Source organism: Adelges cooleyi, unplaced genomic scaffold, assembly GCF_023614345.1.
Source record: "Adelges cooleyi isolate 19-005CV unplaced genomic scaffold, UGA_ACOO_1.1 ACOO_flye_CR_arks_rails_tigmint_CR_PRNA_30, whole genome shotgun sequence".
Lineage (NCBI taxonomy): Eukaryota > Metazoa > Arthropoda > Insecta > Hemiptera > Adelgidae > Adelges > Adelges cooleyi.
The window spans coordinates 1805262-1824077 of NW_026095971.1; the positions used below are offsets into that span (position 1 = coordinate 1805262).

The 18816-nt window shown below is 30.6% G+C and overlaps 1 protein-coding gene across 1 annotated transcript in view; it reads left to right on the forward strand.

Moving 5' to 3' along the window:
* Window positions 1-1117: 1117 nt before the first annotated feature.
* LOC126839308 (rap guanine nucleotide exchange factor 2) overlaps window positions 1118-18816 on the forward strand; it is a 64441-nt gene continuing 46742 nt past the window's right edge. The window contains exons 1-4 of the mRNA XM_050574562.1: window positions 1118-1531; window positions 14367-14495; window positions 15177-15304; window positions 17746-17829. Of these exons, the coding sequence (XP_050430519.1) occupies window positions 14433-14495; window positions 15177-15304; window positions 17746-17829 (275 nt within the window). The 5' untranslated portion in view covers window positions 1118-1531; window positions 14367-14432. The remainder of the gene's footprint in view (window positions 1532-14366; window positions 14496-15176; window positions 15305-17745; window positions 17830-18816) is intronic.

The window sequence follows — 18816 nt, forward strand, 5'->3', positions numbered from 1 at the left end:
AGGACGTTACTCGTACCAGTTATTACCATTTATTTAGGAGTTCGTAATGGGCAATTTGGCGCAAACTTTGGGGTTAAAACTAAAATAATATTAGTTAACAAGTACTGTATTTGTACCATCACAGCGACCATTAATAACCTTTTTTATTTATTTTTTTTTATCAAAAGAGACAAAATAATTTACATGAAATTGTCGGGGACGGGACTAAACAGGATCAGTGCTTCTTTTAAGTGAAAAAAATATTAGCTTGGAATGGCTAGAATCGTATTAAAAAGTAAAAATAGCCTTATTTTTTTTTTTAAGCAAATAGAGGGGCTGCATAATTGAAATTCGGAAATTTTGGAAATAAGAACTGCCCTAATGAACATACTTTATTAGGTACATATTTATGTACACAATCAAAAACATCATACACGAATACGTCCAGTTTTCATTTTTCTTTATTTCGCTTAAATATTGAGAATTATTTTTGGATTTAGGTACTGTGAATTGGACTGATGGTAGTCAGATATAAATATATATATATATATATATAATATGTCTTAAAATTATTGCTTACAAAATATTAATGTAAGACATTCCATTTTTGGCTAAAAAATTATTATTAAATATTAAAAATAATTTTAAAAAAATCTTATTGTATTCTAATATATATATATATTTGTTTGCAAATTGGGTTTTATAACCGATAGAAATGGTGGTTTTTTAATGATTCATTTAGTGGTCGGCGAGTGCCGAGTGGTCCGTCCAATGCAATTAATCGATCATTTCTTTGTACGACCCGATGAGTTATTTTGTGAATTAATACTATTTGTTTATAATTTATTTTGTTATTTATTTTAAGCATAAAATACAATAATTTTACACACTTCATACGGACGCCGTGCATTCCATCATTGTTTGTGTCGCGTTTTATTATTATTCATTATTTAAAACGTAACCGCCACCGCACCTGCCACTCGTTTACGGTGGTGCGTCCCTACCTACTTCCCGCCAAACGACAACGTTATAGCAGTCATAGCGAGGGCGGTGGTGGGGGGGCGGTAACCGCATTATCTTTTTCAACCGTATATACCTGCTGTAGCGCAAAGACGGTTATAGGTACTCAGTCCGCACTCCTCAGTGCAGTTTACACGGCCGGTGCGGTTTCAGTGTGCCTGTCATAACACTTGCTATTGCGACGGGACGTGTGCGTTTCGGTGCAGTTCAATTTTGTTTACCGGTTTTTTTTTTTAAATATCGTTAAATTCATATTTTATGCGTGTTTATAATAAACTCGTTTCCGTTTATTTTTTCAATTTATTGTATAAATAAAAAATAATATACTCGATTGGTTATTTCAGTTATATAGGTGTAAATAATATTATACAAGCTTGTATTGTTTTTTTCCGAATTTCGCTCGTGTCTGTTAAGTTTTTGTTATTGATATAGTAATAATAATAGCCCAGTGAAGTTTCGTTCGGTCGACTTGTTTCATTTTGGATTTAAATAGGTATACACAAACAAACGATTGGATTTTACTTGAAAATCAGTAAGTATTTGACCGTTGTATTAAAAAAAACTATTTTTAGTGTAGATACATTATTATATTGTTATGTCGGAGAAAAACAAAAATCACTAGACCAAAATTAAAAATATTTTATCGGTCATCGATATTTGCAAACAAAAATCCTACTCAAAATTGGGGTTTAAAACGAAACCAAATGGTGCTTAGGTCCTGGATGACAAAATTGTAAAGGATTAAACTTTTTTACTAGAAATAAAACAAATAGTTTGAAATGTCAAATAGACAATTATAATTAATATGCCAAAAGAACTACCAGAATTTTAATTATGTAATATTAGGTTTTCTGCAAATTATAAGACCTTCTTATACAAAAAAGATATGATAATTCAGATGTCTCAAATCCTTTCAGAAGATTTTTCATCCTTAAAAAAAACTGTCACGTTTTAAATTGCCAACGGAAATCAACACTTGATCTTAGGTAAATGGACTGAGTGTTATTTTTCTCACAGCAGCTTTTGTAAGATTAGAAGCGTCGATAGTATGAATTAATTGTGATTCGGGAAACTATTGTGTTACATTATATTTTTGTTTACATATTTTTTGGAAATTTAACAATATTTTATTAAGATTATTGTGAAATTATTTAATACCTACATTGTTTTCAATATTTTTACAATGATTTTATATAATATTTGATATTATTATTTATTATAATTTGGCATAAAAACATGATGTCATCTGTAAAACGTAGAACAACTCACTCACACCCCTAATGCCATATAGGACATAGATATTGTACGTGTATTATTATTTCAGACCAAAGCCTTTGAACCCTCAGAAAATTAGAAAGAAAAATAACGAAAAATATGTTTTTTATAATATCAGTCAACATTAAAATTATTTTCTAATTATATTTGTTTATGTATCGAGCAATGGATACATTGAATTGAGTTGATAAAATATGTCATAGGAATATTTCTTAGTGCGCATAAACATTTTAACTAGGTAATTGGCTAAAGTGTTTTTCGTGTATTCTAAAAGTCTAGTAGCACTTCCATAAAAACCCGGAGGGAAGTGTAACAATTTTGATGATACTTTTCTTCCTGATTTGCTATATTAATCATTGTATCGAGTTACAGAAATAGTCGCAAGTGCTCATTTAAATTTAACCTACTTGTCAGTTTTCCCCTCTCGTCTTCCGCCTAGTTATCTAGAGCATAAAAACCCTACCATCTCTTCTGTGTAGTGACCGACACGCACATTAATCTAGTGGGTGTTCCCAAAGAACGCGCACAACTCTCAGAGGGGACAATTCGCGAAATATTTTTAAACGCATTTAATTTGATTAATTTTCGTTTACATATAGCTGGGGGTGATAGTAGGATACCGCGTGTAAAAATATAATATTATGCATGCCGCACGGTCACAGCCGAGAAAGCCAAAACCTGCTCTCGGTTGTATAGCCTACTTATCTCTTTGTGCAGACCAGCATTCTGTGTTTTTGTGTATCGATGACGTTTTAAGAAGAGAAATAAATAAAAACTACACTACGCCGCGGAGTGTAATATTTCTTCTTTTTTTTTTTTTTTTTATGAACTCCACTACGGATAGCTGCGAGAAGATATCGGTTTTTATAACTAGTGTGAAAAAACTATAATAAACATATCTAATAGTGATCTCAAGGTCCTATGTAAATTATCTGTTGGTAATTGCCGCATTTCCGTGACGACCAGAATCACTTCACAGCGTTTTCCAAATTATTTCTTGTTTGCTTTACTACGTGTACATGTACTCTAAATAATAATAACACAATACGATATACTAATGTCTAATATCAAATAATAATAATAATTAATCGCTCGTCTTGTATTGCACGCACAAGCTACCTCAACAAAAAAGGGCAATTAAAAAAACCGCCATAGCCCTACAGACAACGGTGACGGTTGCTACGGTGAAAGAACGTTTGATTAGGGTGTCGTCGTTATAGTATTATTTTCTTAGTTATTGTTTTCCATTCGTTTCGGCGTAGGTCGTTATTTGTCTTGACTGCTGATCATTTTAAATTATCATCATTATTTACTTTATCTGTCCTTTCGTTTCGAGCTCGTTCTATCTGGAACAACAGACTTGTGTGCATACCTTTTAGAGTATGGACAGAAGGACTTTTCTTGGTTCCGCGTGGAGTCCAAAACCAGTGTGACAACGTGACGTCACTTGAAGTATTACCGTTAGAACCTACTTGACGAATGACTGACTCGATGTCTTTTTTTCCTCTTGTGTTTATAAAAAATATGCATAAAGCGTTCAACTAAATGTATGTACTGGTGAGTTTATACCAACCGTTGTGTTTTCGGTACTTAACTTCTTATTTAGTTCTTATCGACAGCGGTAAATGATAACAACAAGTGTTATTTGGTATGCACGCACGAAAACAATGTCAGTGCTGTAAACGACGTGGGTATATCTCGTTAATCCAGATTATTGTACTTACTATTGGTGATTAGGATTATTTATCCGACCCGTTGTCAATTGTAATGATGTGTTTTATTAAAGTTAAAACATACAGTTATATGAATACAATACATTTCTATGGCCTATTTATTACTTAAAAAAATAAGAATCTTGTTGCAATCTTGTGGAATATTTTTATTTATAGGACTATAGTATCTATCTGAAATGTTTAGTCTAAAACGGGTTCAATTTAAGGTTTCAAAATAGAAATGCAAACGTATTTTAATAGTCCAGAGACCCACGCCAATCCCACTTCATGATCTAATTCTATCCATCAAATCTAGATAGCTAATTAGAGATTTAACTATTTTAAAAATAAGTTTTATTGTATTGGGCCTTCTAAAAACTACACGTTGGCCAAAATGACTACCCAGTTAAAAAAATTAACTACCAACCCGTAGATAATTTAAAATAATAACAAAGGACATTTTTAACAACTTGTCTTATGACAAAAAAAGTTTGTTTCAAGTTGGATCCACGAGTCCCTTTGTTTTTACTTTATTTAATGAACTGTATTGGCAGTAATCCAGTATACGATTTAAACGTTCCTGTACTTAAATAATTATCACGATTTTTATCAATTAGTTAAATAGGCCCATCACGATTTTCGATTGCCATTGATGGATTCTTTAAATCGAACAAATAAACGTGTGTATAATACCTTTACGATTATATATTATTTTTATAAAAACATGTATGATTATTGAATATATTAACAATTCGGTTATTTGAAACCAACACTTATGTATTTAAATGAACAACTTTGTATATTATGCATTCACACTGTTTATCCAACTTTTGACAAAATCCGAATGATTGTACAGGGTGACCACAAAAACACTTTACATTTTCGAAAAGGCCAAATAATATTAATATTTCAAAAAAACATTTTTTTTTAGCTTATGTAACATGTTTGAGAGTGTATGCCATTTATTCTACGGCAATTTTCGAAAGAAAATTTTTTTTATTTAATTTGATATTCTGTAATATTATGTTTGTGGGTGTCGGCCACAAGTGTACGCCATTTATTTTACTGCAATTTTCTTTGGATGATTTGAAAGCGGCAATTCGTACAAAGGTGGCACTAATCACGAGGAGGCACTAGAACGAGTGTGGAAGAACTTCCTCGAAAGAATTGAAAATTGCCCCATGGAAGACGCACATCACCTTCCTGGCCTAATTTTTGCTACTTGAAGTAAATGACTTACACCCACAAACATAATATTATTACATAATATCAAGTTAAATACATTTTTTTTTGAAAAGTTAATATTATTTTGCCTTTTTGAAAATGTAAAGTGTTTTCGTGGTCACCCTGTATTACATCTAGAGAGATATCACGTGATTTTTTTTTTTTGGTTTGAACCGGAAATTATATAAAAGCAACTATTTTGTATATTTGTCGGATTATTTATTTTATGGAATTATTATTTTGGCAAATTTTCTACATTATTGATTCTATTTACATGCTGACCTTCGGTCAGCGGAGAGGAGGTTACAACACTTAATTCCTTAATAGAACTCGGAAGCTGGGAAGATAATGGGAAGTTCCCGTTATCTTTCTCGTATCATATACGAACACTGCACACCACACACATGCCGAATACTTGAGTATTTTGACATTTGGCGTACGAATTTTCCTAACTTTTCGACGTTATTAGGTGTTAGATAGGTTCGAATCTTTCAGTTTTTTTATCACGATGTCAATTTATTACAGGCGAGCCTTCAATGTAACTGGAAAAACTAGTTAATAGATTATAAATTATGTAAAAATCAAGTTATAGCTTATAGGTATCTAAGTAAACAAACAATATAATGTTTTATATTTCCAATTATACACTAGTTTGCAAAAAAAAAAATCGACTGTATTATATAAGACTAGTATACCCAATAACGTTTAAAGTCGCGAGAGTGAAGCAGTCTGTAAGCCTAATATTATCCTCCATGCCGAAGCACTCCGTTAAGTGTGACTAACCAGAGGCGGATAGCATAATTGCTCAATGCGGTCATCGTCTACACTATGATACTATGCTTTACGCTACATTATTGTTATTATTGTATTAAGTATTTATTTTGTACACACACCTGGTATGATTTTTTGGCAAAAATAATAGGCGCCTAGCAAAACGTAACCTTGAAGAGAATTAGTACGTTCAACGTACGATGACGCTGTGTATGAATGAATCACTCAGTCTGTAGTTGCTGCTGTTGCTGATGCTGCGACGGCGGCATTGTATGGGAAAGTTCACGTGCATGTCAGCCTCGAGGCCGTATCGGTTGCTGTGGATCGGGTCAACCTACTTATATATATTATATTTAATGTGCGCGCTAAATCCACCGGACATACAACATTCCTCCACCTCCTTCCGGATCTAACTAATACAACACCGAACGGGTTGTAATAATTATTTTTCATCGTCGACTTCGACATCGAAAAATGCACGAGCGTCCTACAAGTAGGCACTACTACGACTTTCTTTCCCGTCCACACAGAGGAATATATTTAAATGCATTTTAAAAACGGGTCGTTCGGATAATGTGTGTAAAATCCGTGTACAATATCAAATGTGTAAATGGTTATAAAATGTCAGGAAATGAGAAATAGAATTATCTGTACACTGTTCGGTCTCAAGTCTTGCATGTACGACTTGTTTCGCCGATGTGAGCTTGAAGACGGTTGTGCCGTATAAAAGATACGTGCGTTTTGCTTTTGTAGAAATCTTTAGACAACAATTGCAGGCCATCATTTTTTTATTATATGTTATCGTTCCCCTACAGTAGAACTTAATATATAAATTAATTTAAAATAAAAATGTCTAAACCGCCATTGCCATCTGCCACAACATACAGGTGCTCGTAGAAATTATAACGTGTAATTTTTTTTTTCCGTTTATCTTCTAACGAACGAGCCGTAGTTGAGCCAACTGTCCGTTACCGGAAGCCGTATCTTTAGCTCTAGATCAGCTTGTGTGTTTGTATATTGCACAATGCACATATATAGGCACTTCGTGTCCGGGGCTATCATTTACGTCATGTGTAGAGCTTCATCGACAGCAACGCATTCGCGCAAAGTTTGATCAATAAAACGTCGTTATTACATTGTTGGTGTGTACCTAGTCCGTTAAAGTATACCCAATCACAATTGTTGACAACAACTGTAGTCTGAAATTTTTTAACGAAGAGGAACAGTAGGTATATAGTAATATCGACAAGGAAAAATCGGTTTCAAGGTTTCCGATCTTCGATTTTATATGGCCATGCCATCGGATCATCGTTGCACAAATAGGTTGCATACACACTATACGTGTTTTCTTATATACCAACCATTTCTTAATCGGCCTTTTTATTTTATTATAATCGTTTTTCAAACTGGTTTCCATCGAAACACATGCGCGAGTACGTGTCTTGAAGTAGCCACGCACATACGAAAATGTGAATGTTATTATACATATATATATATATATATATATATTATGTTAATATACAAATATATATATATTTATAGAGATACGAGTCGTGTTGTATTGAACGAAAACGATTTCACCGTAAGTATACAAAATTGTCATCGCGACACAGAACTGACTTTAACGGCAATCGGTGTCATATAAGTTGTTCCACTCTTGTCCCTCAACGTCTGATCATACATAAAATTATAATTATGACCCTTCATTAAAACATCTAACTCTACTTGGTTGTGCGTAGGCAATCATTCATAGTAATCGTACTACCGATCGTTAATTTTAACACACTTTTTGGCATAAAAGATTTAATAATTATAATATGTACTGAATATGTTTATAAGTACCAAATAAAAAAATATTTATTAATAACTTTTTACGGTTAATTCAACTGCACTCATTAATTAGATATTAGCCTCGGCCGTTTAATTATTGGTATTTTTAACTGTTCAAAATACACTAACTAGAAGAATATTTAATAAGATAATAACGATAGAGTAACTTCTTGAGGTTCAAACAAAACCGTTAGTTTCAGAGAATATTGAATAGTTTTAGTTTTAGACGACGAATTGTGCAAATTAATGAAAAATGCCTAAAATGTATATAAACTACTATGTATTTTACATAGAAAAAGGCAAAAAAAAAGGTTCTGTGGATTAACCCGAATAAGTGTAATGTGCATCCAACCATCTGTTTTTACAATGCAGTTTTAGCATAAGTATTATTATTTCTTAAATTATTTAAATAAATTAATAAATCGAATAATGCTCTTATACAGTTATTACAGAATTATCCGTTTATATGATTTTCGAATTCTCGGAGTTAGTATTAATACCCGTTATCCGAATTTCAAATATGAATTAACTTATTCTAGGCCCTAGGGTATACTGAATTATCGTGTTCCTAATAAGACACCAACTATTTACAAAAATCTCCTAAATAATTTATATTTTACAATATAAAAGAAAATAAATCTGGTAAAAAAATCATACATCAAGAGGTTAGTTAATTAATTAATGCTGATACTTGCTATATGCAAGTATATAACAGATAACTGCAACGTAAAATGGGTTAGTTAAATTAAATACACATTACATTAGTTCGGGTTAACCTGTGCATGTAAACATGGTAGTGGTAAATATTAATGTTTCAAATAAATATTTGACACATTAATACGCAGTCATTAATGCACACCAACTTAATGCGAATTGCCAGTCCGGGAATTGACTATTATTTAATTTTATTCCTTCAATTTAATTAAATATAAGTTATAACTCTGGGGCTAACAATTGCATATAAATCCGAATGCTAATATGCCCACATGCATTAACTTTATTCACATTATAGACATTTATATGTGTTTGTTAATGCGCATTAACTTAATGCGAAATAAAATAATCCGGGAGTTAGTTGCATCTAATAGTAGGTGGAGTGCTGTTGATTAATTCGTGCAGATAAAAGTAATACTACATTCCACCATAACTCCCGTCCTAAATTTTAAACTTTAATAACTTCAAATGGAACTATTGAACTATTTTGACTGGTTATAGACCGTTAAATGGATCACCATGCTTACATGATCGTTAATGCGTATTATCATTTGGGTTTATATGCAAATGTAATCTTGCATTTGTATTTTATTCAATTTGAGGTAGTAATTAATACTTAGTTCATATAAAACTGATGCGCTTGAAAAACGCATTCATATGCTTATTCATACAGGATTAACTTAGTTGCATTAAGTTATTGAAAATTAACGGCTGCAAGTATATACGAATAATATTATACAAATTGTATGGGTTGCTAACGTTTTGAAAGTCTTGCTAAGTTGTATATTTTCTATCTTTAGGGTTGTAATAGATTACTCAATATGTTACTTTTAGGACGTAGAATAATAATAAAATGGTACCTATCATTTTTTTTCTCTCAAACATAAAATACTAAAACTATCTACTTTAAAGTTTTTTAAATGTGCTTAGTGTAGTCATCGCAGAAAACAATTTTCTGTTAACTATTATTCTATATATTATAATTTTTTTTTTAACATAGTTTTAAACCTCATTGCTTAAATCCGTGCTGGTGTAGGGCTTGCATGTTTAGCTTTTTTTAGACGATTGTAAATATTGGGGTTTCACTTTACATACCCAGGTACCTAATCCATTCTAATAACAGTATATCACGCCATAAAACAGGGTGTGTATAAGTAATCACGAAATGGCTTCTCATCTATTCAGTCATGCTTAAACCAATATTCTTCAATAGTCGTTAATGTTAAATATGCACTATTTTAACACCAACAAAAAAAGACTAACGGTATTTTATGGTTTACAGCAGCCGTTACGGTTAAAGATGTTAAATAATCACGGAAGACCACTCGAAAGACCACACACTTCTTGTCAATGATGCACACGAAATTGTGATTAAAATAAAATATTATAAAAACTAATTTATAAATGTACACGCTTATGTTTTTGACAGAAGGGCGCACACTAAGTTATACTCAAATAATATAATATAATATGTTTGCATTATTGAGCATCAGATCCTCAGCATCAGGATTCTTATGGTGGATAACTTTCCACCATTCATTATTGTGCTATTTTTTAAACAATTTGTATAACTTGCCTTAAAGGCAGGTTAAATGTCTAAACCGCTTTTGATTAACGCTGTTTGGCTAGCTGGTTAAAATTACTTTTTTGAATTTAGAAAATATATCGGTGATAATGGCATAACGTTATACAACATTTTTTCCGAGTCGGTTTTAAACAGGTGATTTATGTGCATTGGTTACCTAAATTCTACGAACGTCCATTACTATGCAACTATATTAGAATTCGAATCATTGCTACAGCTGGTGTTCAGTTTTTTTTTTATCACGCGTGAAACGGCAGTGTTCACAAAGATAAATCGATAGCGCCAGAAAATTGCATTTTTCTTTTAAAAAAAAAAAATAATAATAATAACCTACCTTGTATCTCTCTTTTAATTCTTAAGGATCGTCGTCGCATAGGCCGCGTTCAAGCGTTATTCATACATTCGAGGCTTGAGTATATTTTGATGAGCTTTAGTAAACATATCTTTAAGTAGGGGTGCAAATAAAACCCATTGAAGGGACGATGTTATGATAAGGTAGCCGTGTCGTATCTCTATATCGCCGTCTCGTATTGAAACGTCTCCTCCAGAAAATGGCCGCTTTTCGCTACTATATTATTTAAGTATTTTTCTTCTCGACCAAAACTAGAGGATGGCGGCGGCGTATTATATTGCTTGAAATGCTCGACAACTCATAAAATATAAGTAAATATTCCTATAGTGTTCAACGGAGTGAAACGATGAATGTTGTGCGTTGGTTGCTTTTGAATATTATACACGTACAATATATATATATATTATAAATGTATACAAACAGTAGACGATTGCATATGGACACACGCCGAGAACGTATTTTTAATAACGGTCGACTGGGACTTGAGAGACCGTGTAATTACCGTAAAAACAAAGAGTGTTTTCGACTCACTGCTACGGAATTTCACTTTTACACAAAAGAAAATTAGCGATACTTTACACCGGGCCACCGTGGGTATTTTTTGTAATTTGTATTATTAAACTATGCATTTAAACAAATAAAGATTCCTAGAAGAAGGATACCACCAACTCTGGTTACTTCTGGAGAGTTGGCCGATTCTCGTCACTGCCTGGCGTTGTGTATTTTATACTTAAAATATGAACTTTTACGATTTCTTTTTAATAATAAATAAGATCTGACGACATACCACACAGGACGTTATTTGTGAAAAAAGTACAAAAGGAATGAATTACCTTGCACACGAGCAACGAGAAAATCGTAAGCCTATTTGCTCTGCCGCTTATTGCCGACAACCTTAACGATAATTCGTCAATTACAACTAATTACTATTATTATTGTAATTAACATCCCGACATCTTTATTCCTACACCGAGGTGATGAATCATACGATTTTTGCTATGACGTCGATTCCGCGATACCACTATTTAGTAACTTATAGTTTTGGTTGATGTACATTTGATTTATGTTGAACAATTTTACGCTGTTTTAAACGTTACTTATTAGTTATTAACATAGAAAATATGGTTGATTAACATTTTTTGAAAACAGTTCCAAAAAAATGATTGAATTCTCACCAAAATATACAATGTAATTTTGTATGTAATTTAGGTTGTCATTAACTACTACTTTTATTTAATTTCATAGTCATCATTTTTGTTTTTATTTTGTAGGCTATACGAACCTTGTGTAAATAAATTGAGCTAAAGACTGTATGAATTTTACTAAAACTAATTTTCAGCTATAGGTAACTGATTATATTATATGGTTTTGTAGAATTTTTAATCTTAATGTCAAACGGTTTTAAATAATATAGTCATGGACAGATTCACTAATATGCTTAGTTCTAAATAAATATAATTTTAAGACACTTGAGTTTTAGGCTACGTGGTATTCTAAGAGATTAGATAAGGAAATTCATTTACCATTTTCGAAAAAATTATACTATGCGACTTGCTGCGCTGATTTTTTTAATTTTGAAACATAGGTACATATTTATTGGAAAAATTCTTTCTGCTTTTATATCTTAAATATTTTATGTTATTCGTAGTTTAAACGTCTGTGGTTTACATTTAACAACTGTTTTATTTTAGGTATTTAAAGCATAATTTATAGTTATTACTTATTACATTTTCCTATTCAATTTCCAATGTACTCAGTTTACCAACGTTGTGCGAGCACAATGGTTTATTTTCAGTTATTTAGTATCGCCTGCGGTAAAAAAAAATTGGCTTTCCTACTTAATATAATTAATTTTAAAGTGTCTCCAACGTCTTATAAGTATATTTGTTTATAATTTTTTGCGTTATCGGTTTATTGTCATTAACATGCAAAGTAGGCTACTACGGAATAAAGCCCTCAGTCATTAACTGTCAGGGGAAATTATTTAGTTGATCTCGCTATAGTTATAAGACATAATTTTTACAAATATCTATTGTTCATCTAGTACTGCAAATCAATAAATGAATAATATCACAAACATTTAACAAGACTACAATATTGTATAATTTTGATAAAACTTTGATACACGTATAAAATTTGATTTTTTATGGCAAACGTATATAAATTTGAGCCAAGGCCTAAGTGTTAATTAAAATAAATTCGTATCAACCGTGCACGTTTTTTGGGGTGAATTACTGTAAAAGAGGAGTAAAACGTATTTTCCCCCAACGGTGTACACGGCCTTTTAACACAGTACAGTTGAGCCGATTATTAAAATCGCGGTTATCGATTATAGGGGAATAGATTTTGAAAATTGGTTTAATATTAAATTAACGCGGTAAGGAAACTGCCGTAGTGAATAATATCCTGTCAGACTTACCTTCCAGGTTTATTTAATATTAAACGTTGTTAGCGCTTAGACATAAATTTTATGTATAAATGTATTGGATAAGACAATTATCGAAAGAATTTTCGACGTCATTACAACATAAAATACGTTGCCGTTAAAAAAAATATAGTTTTTCGATTAAGTCACTTTTCACTTTTTGCAAGCTGTCATTTCCGTTAGGGGTTTCGTAAAGGAACAAATGATCAATTAATTAATTAAACGTTAATTATTTAAGTGAGCTGATTTTTAGCATGGAACATGCTTTAGCCTTGCCCTCTCAGCTCGAAAACGACACATAATAACGACACGAAAGTAGCGCGTCTACTTTAAACGTATAACATAAAGAGTCGTCGTTGTCATGCAAACTTTTTGGCCAAAACATATAATTAAGACTATACTATCGTCATAAATCGCCAGGAGATTATAGATCAGAAATAATCATTATTCAGGAGTTAGCAGGCTAAAGCATGTTCCATGTTTTATAATTTAAGCCGTTAGGCTTTAAGTAGACTGTAACTTTTTTTTAAATAAAAAAGTAGATTTGTCTCAATTAAAAAAAAAAAATAATAATAAATTGAAATAGAAATTATTATTAATGTTGTAGAGAAATAGAGCCTCTATATAGAATCCATATTCCCTATTTAAATCGTTTAGGTCTAAGTCTTAACTATATTTCTTTCTAATTTATAATACTATATAGTATATTATACTATTACGGCCAGTATTGATACCTTAGAAAGTATTAAGCAAAATGATAAAACCATTTTTTTTTTTTATAAATAAGTATTTTTAAATACAAATAATTGTAGAAAGTTGAGACGTTCATCACTAATGGATGTATTTTAATCTCATTTCGAAAGCGTATATTATTACCTAAGTTGTTCATATGAATGTCAAGGTCTCATGTTGTTAATTAACAAGTTAACAACATTCCGATACAATATAATACTGTATACATAAAATATAATATATTAGGATTCCACTCTGTTCGTTTGTTATTTAACGAGCGGGTAAATGTTTATGAAGTTGTAAAATTAACATAGAGAGTATTGAGTTTTTATACGGTCAGTTATTATGCATAGTTAATTCAAAAACGTGTGGAAATATTTCTAGATTTGGAATTTTTGTTTTATCTGAAAATATGATGAAACCATTTCCTGTTGAAACAATCGCATAGGTACGCCGTGCCATTAAATATTTTTCTTCAATTAACGTTATACAACAAGTTTAGGAAGACTTCTCACACTAATTTTTTTTTTACCGTGGGGTTGCGTCCGTCGCAGTAATAAGTACCTACACATATTTTACTGTAACAACTGTACATATTCATCTGCATGGGAACGTTCCCACGTATGAAATCGGATTTGATACACATACAACTTGTATGTGTTTCGCCTTGTGTTTTTATTTAATTTGGACTGTATCCAGTTATTTAACGTTGTGTATTAAATTTGGACCGTGTGTATGTATTTTCAGATTTCTCGCGATTGCGCCAATGGATGCCCGAAAAGTAACGTACGACGATGATACACCACCAGAAATATGACCAGTGACCCTCACTTCTTGAAGGCCCTCAAAAGACATCCAGACAGGAGGACCTTACAAGTACGATTTGCTATTTAAAAAAAAAAAACTAAAACTAAAATTTATGTTTGGTTAATGTAAATGAAATGAGGGGGAGAATGACATATCATTTTTAGGCATCACATCAAATGAAAGCATCCATTTTCCAGACATTCTATATTTTGCCACTTTCTCATTATTTGTTGTTACCTATTTAAAAACATATCAGTATAAAATATAAATACACCAAAATTGACAAAGGTATCTACCGTTCTTCCACAGATATAAATTATATATAAAGTATAGTTTTTAATAGGGAATACAAATATTATATGGACACCGTTTGTGTTAACTTTGATCTTGCGATTCTCGATTGTATTATTCATTGTTTTAATTTAAACTTTAAGAAGGGTTTTAACATTTATAATATTTATTTATTTGTAATGAGAATGAATCATAATTGTTATTATGTAAATATGTTTTTTCTCAATGTCTAAAATACTTAATAATTCTTAATGATCAAATAGGAACCAACTTGAATACATAATATTACAATATAAATGGTACAAGTTCAATAACCAAAAAATATGATTAAAGTTAATAATCCCAACACGTTACTGTGTGGACAAAAATAGAGAAAACTATATAGCTAAACTAATAGTCTTCCTCAGCTTCGTATCATAGCAAAGCTTTGATTTTTTAAAATTCTGTTTTTTTTTTTAGGATCTCCAAATAATTTATTATGGGTTACAAGGATTGGAAGCACTGTACACATTCAGAGATTCTGCATTGCGCACTCTATGTAAATCTGTCAGATATGAACGTCACGATGCCAATGACGTGCTATTCTTGTAAGTATATATTTTGTTTTTACTAAAAACTATTAAGAAATATATTCGGTTAAGGTTAATGACTAATTAAAATAAACAAATAGGTACTATCAAAAAAAGATGTATTTGGTATTTTTTTAATATTTTGTCTCTAAACCTATAGGTTTTAACTTTGTATTATTGATTATTATTTAAAATAATATATTATCATTGTTGATATTTTTTTCCCACGTTTTATTATTATTGTTCGCTGTAAAAAAGGCACCAGTTTATAATGTTTAGGTATGTATGTAGTATGCTCTACAACTAAATATGACAGTCTAAAATATAAATTATAACGTTTTGATTTCAATAAACTCTTCTACATTTTGAACTTTATGCTGGTGCAATTTATTATTACATAGAGAATATTTTAGTGAAAAGTATATTTTGCGTGTGTACCTAACTCATAAATTTCGATTGGCAGATTGGTTTAATAATATAGGCAACTAAAACCAACAACTTAGTAGTGCGTCACATCTAAGCTCGAAAACAATACAAATTATAATAAGTTATACTTATAAATATTAATTATCAAAATTAAATAGGTTTAATCATTTAAAATCAATCACGAAAAATATGTTTGTAGCAGACTTTGCTTTTTAGTAACTATTTACCTATATAAATATTTACAATTTGCTGATAAATATTAAACGTGACATTGTTAATACACGAAAAATGTTTTTTTATCTACGTTGATAGACATGATTACAATTTATTATTATATTAGACGTGACTAGTGAACAGCCAGTTAGCCATAGTATATTCATTAAATTACAAATAACAATTTCAGTGATACCAGAGAACATTTTTAATAAACTTTTATTTTGATATTAATTTCTTTATACTCGTTGTTTCGGAGATCTTCAAATAATTGTAAAACTTAGAATTGTACAAATCAATTATTAGGTTATATTGGTGTTACTGCGACTAAATATTTGGTATAGTATTTATTATTTAATACCACGAACTTTGAGTAAGTATAATGATAATTTAAAAAATTAAAAGTAACGTACACTGTGCGATATTAAGTTATCAACCTAAAAAATTATTCTTAAAGCTAAATACGACACTTCAAAGTCATTCTTTTGATATTTCACAATAAAAATTGTCTTTATCCAGCTACAGTCTTAGTTTCAGTCAGTGTTATGAAACTCATAACACTGACTGAAACTAAGACTGTAGCTTGAAAAAAAAAATTGTATTGTGAAATATCAAAAGAATGACTTTGAAGTGTCGTATTTAGCTTTAAGAATAATTTTTTAAGTTGTAAACATTTTATTTGTTTTCAAGTTAGAATATTTTAAATGAAAAATATAAAATGTCCCATGGTAATCAAATGCTAAAAAAAAATTCAAGAGGAAGTACATAGAGTGTAAGAGATTTATAATGATCTGAAACTTTAGTGATTTCTTATTTGAATAGACTACTATTGATGGGAGAGGAAGTGGGGATAATTAAAACAAATGTTTATACACAGTCAAATCACATAAATAAGATGCTCGGAGAGTATTTATTTTTGATGTGAAATATAAATTATATTAGACGATTTTTAAACGGTTGGAGTTAGTCTTGATCCGAATTTCAAACGTGTATTAACTAATAGTGCAGATTTGTGTATACTGGTATAATGAGCGTATACGATATACATAATAACTTTTAGAGTTACTAGGTAATTCGATTATGCAAAATCGGTTTGAATCATGCATGTAGGTAACGGTTACAACGTTTTTATGCTGTTATTAACGCGCATTAGCATTTAGGTTTGTGTGCAATTTTTTATCCCAGAGTTAGATTTCATTCAATTGGAGGAATCGATTTAGGTAATCATGAATTAGGTGTTACGTTTTTGCGAATTAACGACTAGCATAAACTTAAACATGTTTGTAGTAAAAATTAATAACACGTATCCTTTGTTTACGTTAACTTCATTCGGTTTTAACAGTATCCATCCACATGATTATTTACTATCCGCAGTAAACTTAGTTGATTTAAGCTACGAATATCATATTTAGTTAGTTTTATATGTATACTTTATGTACGATTTATCCGGATTAAGATTTAATTCGATTTTCGGAATTATATTGATCATAATTATAAATTATGATGTAGATTAAAATAAACATAGCTTAAATAACAGTTTAGTGCTGCTATCTATGCACACATACATGAGCACGAAATAGTATGAGTGCACAAGTGTAGATGGCGCTCTTCCTACATCATACGCGAGCAATGATATTTCACCTTTCATCCTAAATACGTACCTATAGGTATAGGTATAGGTATGTTTGTAAAAATATTTTATATTTATCACACGTAATTAAGAATGAGTTTGAGATTTAAGCCATCCCTCTACAGTCTACTCGATTATATATTTTTTAAATGGATTTTAGACGAATCTTAAATTACTCTAATTGTTTTAGTACCGGAGAATTGGCGATGTGCTGGTACGTGCTTCTGTCAGGTTCAGTGTTTATCGATGGAAAATTGTTCCTGCCTACTTCCAGGTAAGAAAATCGTGAATAATTAAATACACAATAGATTACTATAAGACTCAAGTGACACTTGATCACTGGATTACTGACTGACCGAGATTAGTCTGAAGTAAATTTTAATTGAAATATCGAACGTTGTACGGTCTATGGGTATATTTCGGTTAAGGAGTCGCATAATTAATATTTGTATAATTGTATGATGGTGATCCCGAGTTAAATCTATTCAGAGCGCTCTCTTTTGTAATACTTCATCCTTTATGACCACAACAATAAGGTTAAACATTAAATTTGAATAATTGTACGCAGGTTCATTTAATTACATTTTTTTTTTTAAATTAAGATTTTATTTTTACCGAATAGTAAATTTATTATTATAAAAATATGTAAACTTGTAATAGCGTGTAATATGCTAAAACATTTTAATTTAAAAAATAAATTTAAAAAATAAAAAAATATGTAATAATTATTCTTTAAATAATTCAATTTTAACGATTCATAAATATATTTTAATGAATTATTCATAAACCAATTAATTATGTTTAACTAACCATTAAATGACTATTGATTCATCATTAAACCTCTTTCATGAACGTTTATGCAACTTGGTATTAGTAATTTATTTCTAGCGAAGCAAACACGTTACATAAGATATACTCAATAATATTTTATGCCTATTATAGATAATATATTATTGAGAGTTGCGACTCGTCGATTAGCTAAGACGCCGATATGCATCATGTATAATATTGTATTTTTATATAGGTATACATTATTTATTTATTTGTATAACTAAGTGTCTAATTTGTAATAAATTATGAAATAATAAGTTATAACTTATTGTGCAATTTAATTAGTTTATATACCATTCGAGATTTTAAAGGAAGTCGTTTATTGTACTCACTTACGTGCAGAGAATTTTTTACATATGATAATACAAACCTTTGTCTTTGGACATGATATGCACGATGAGTTTTATTTACATGTATACGTTTTATTGTC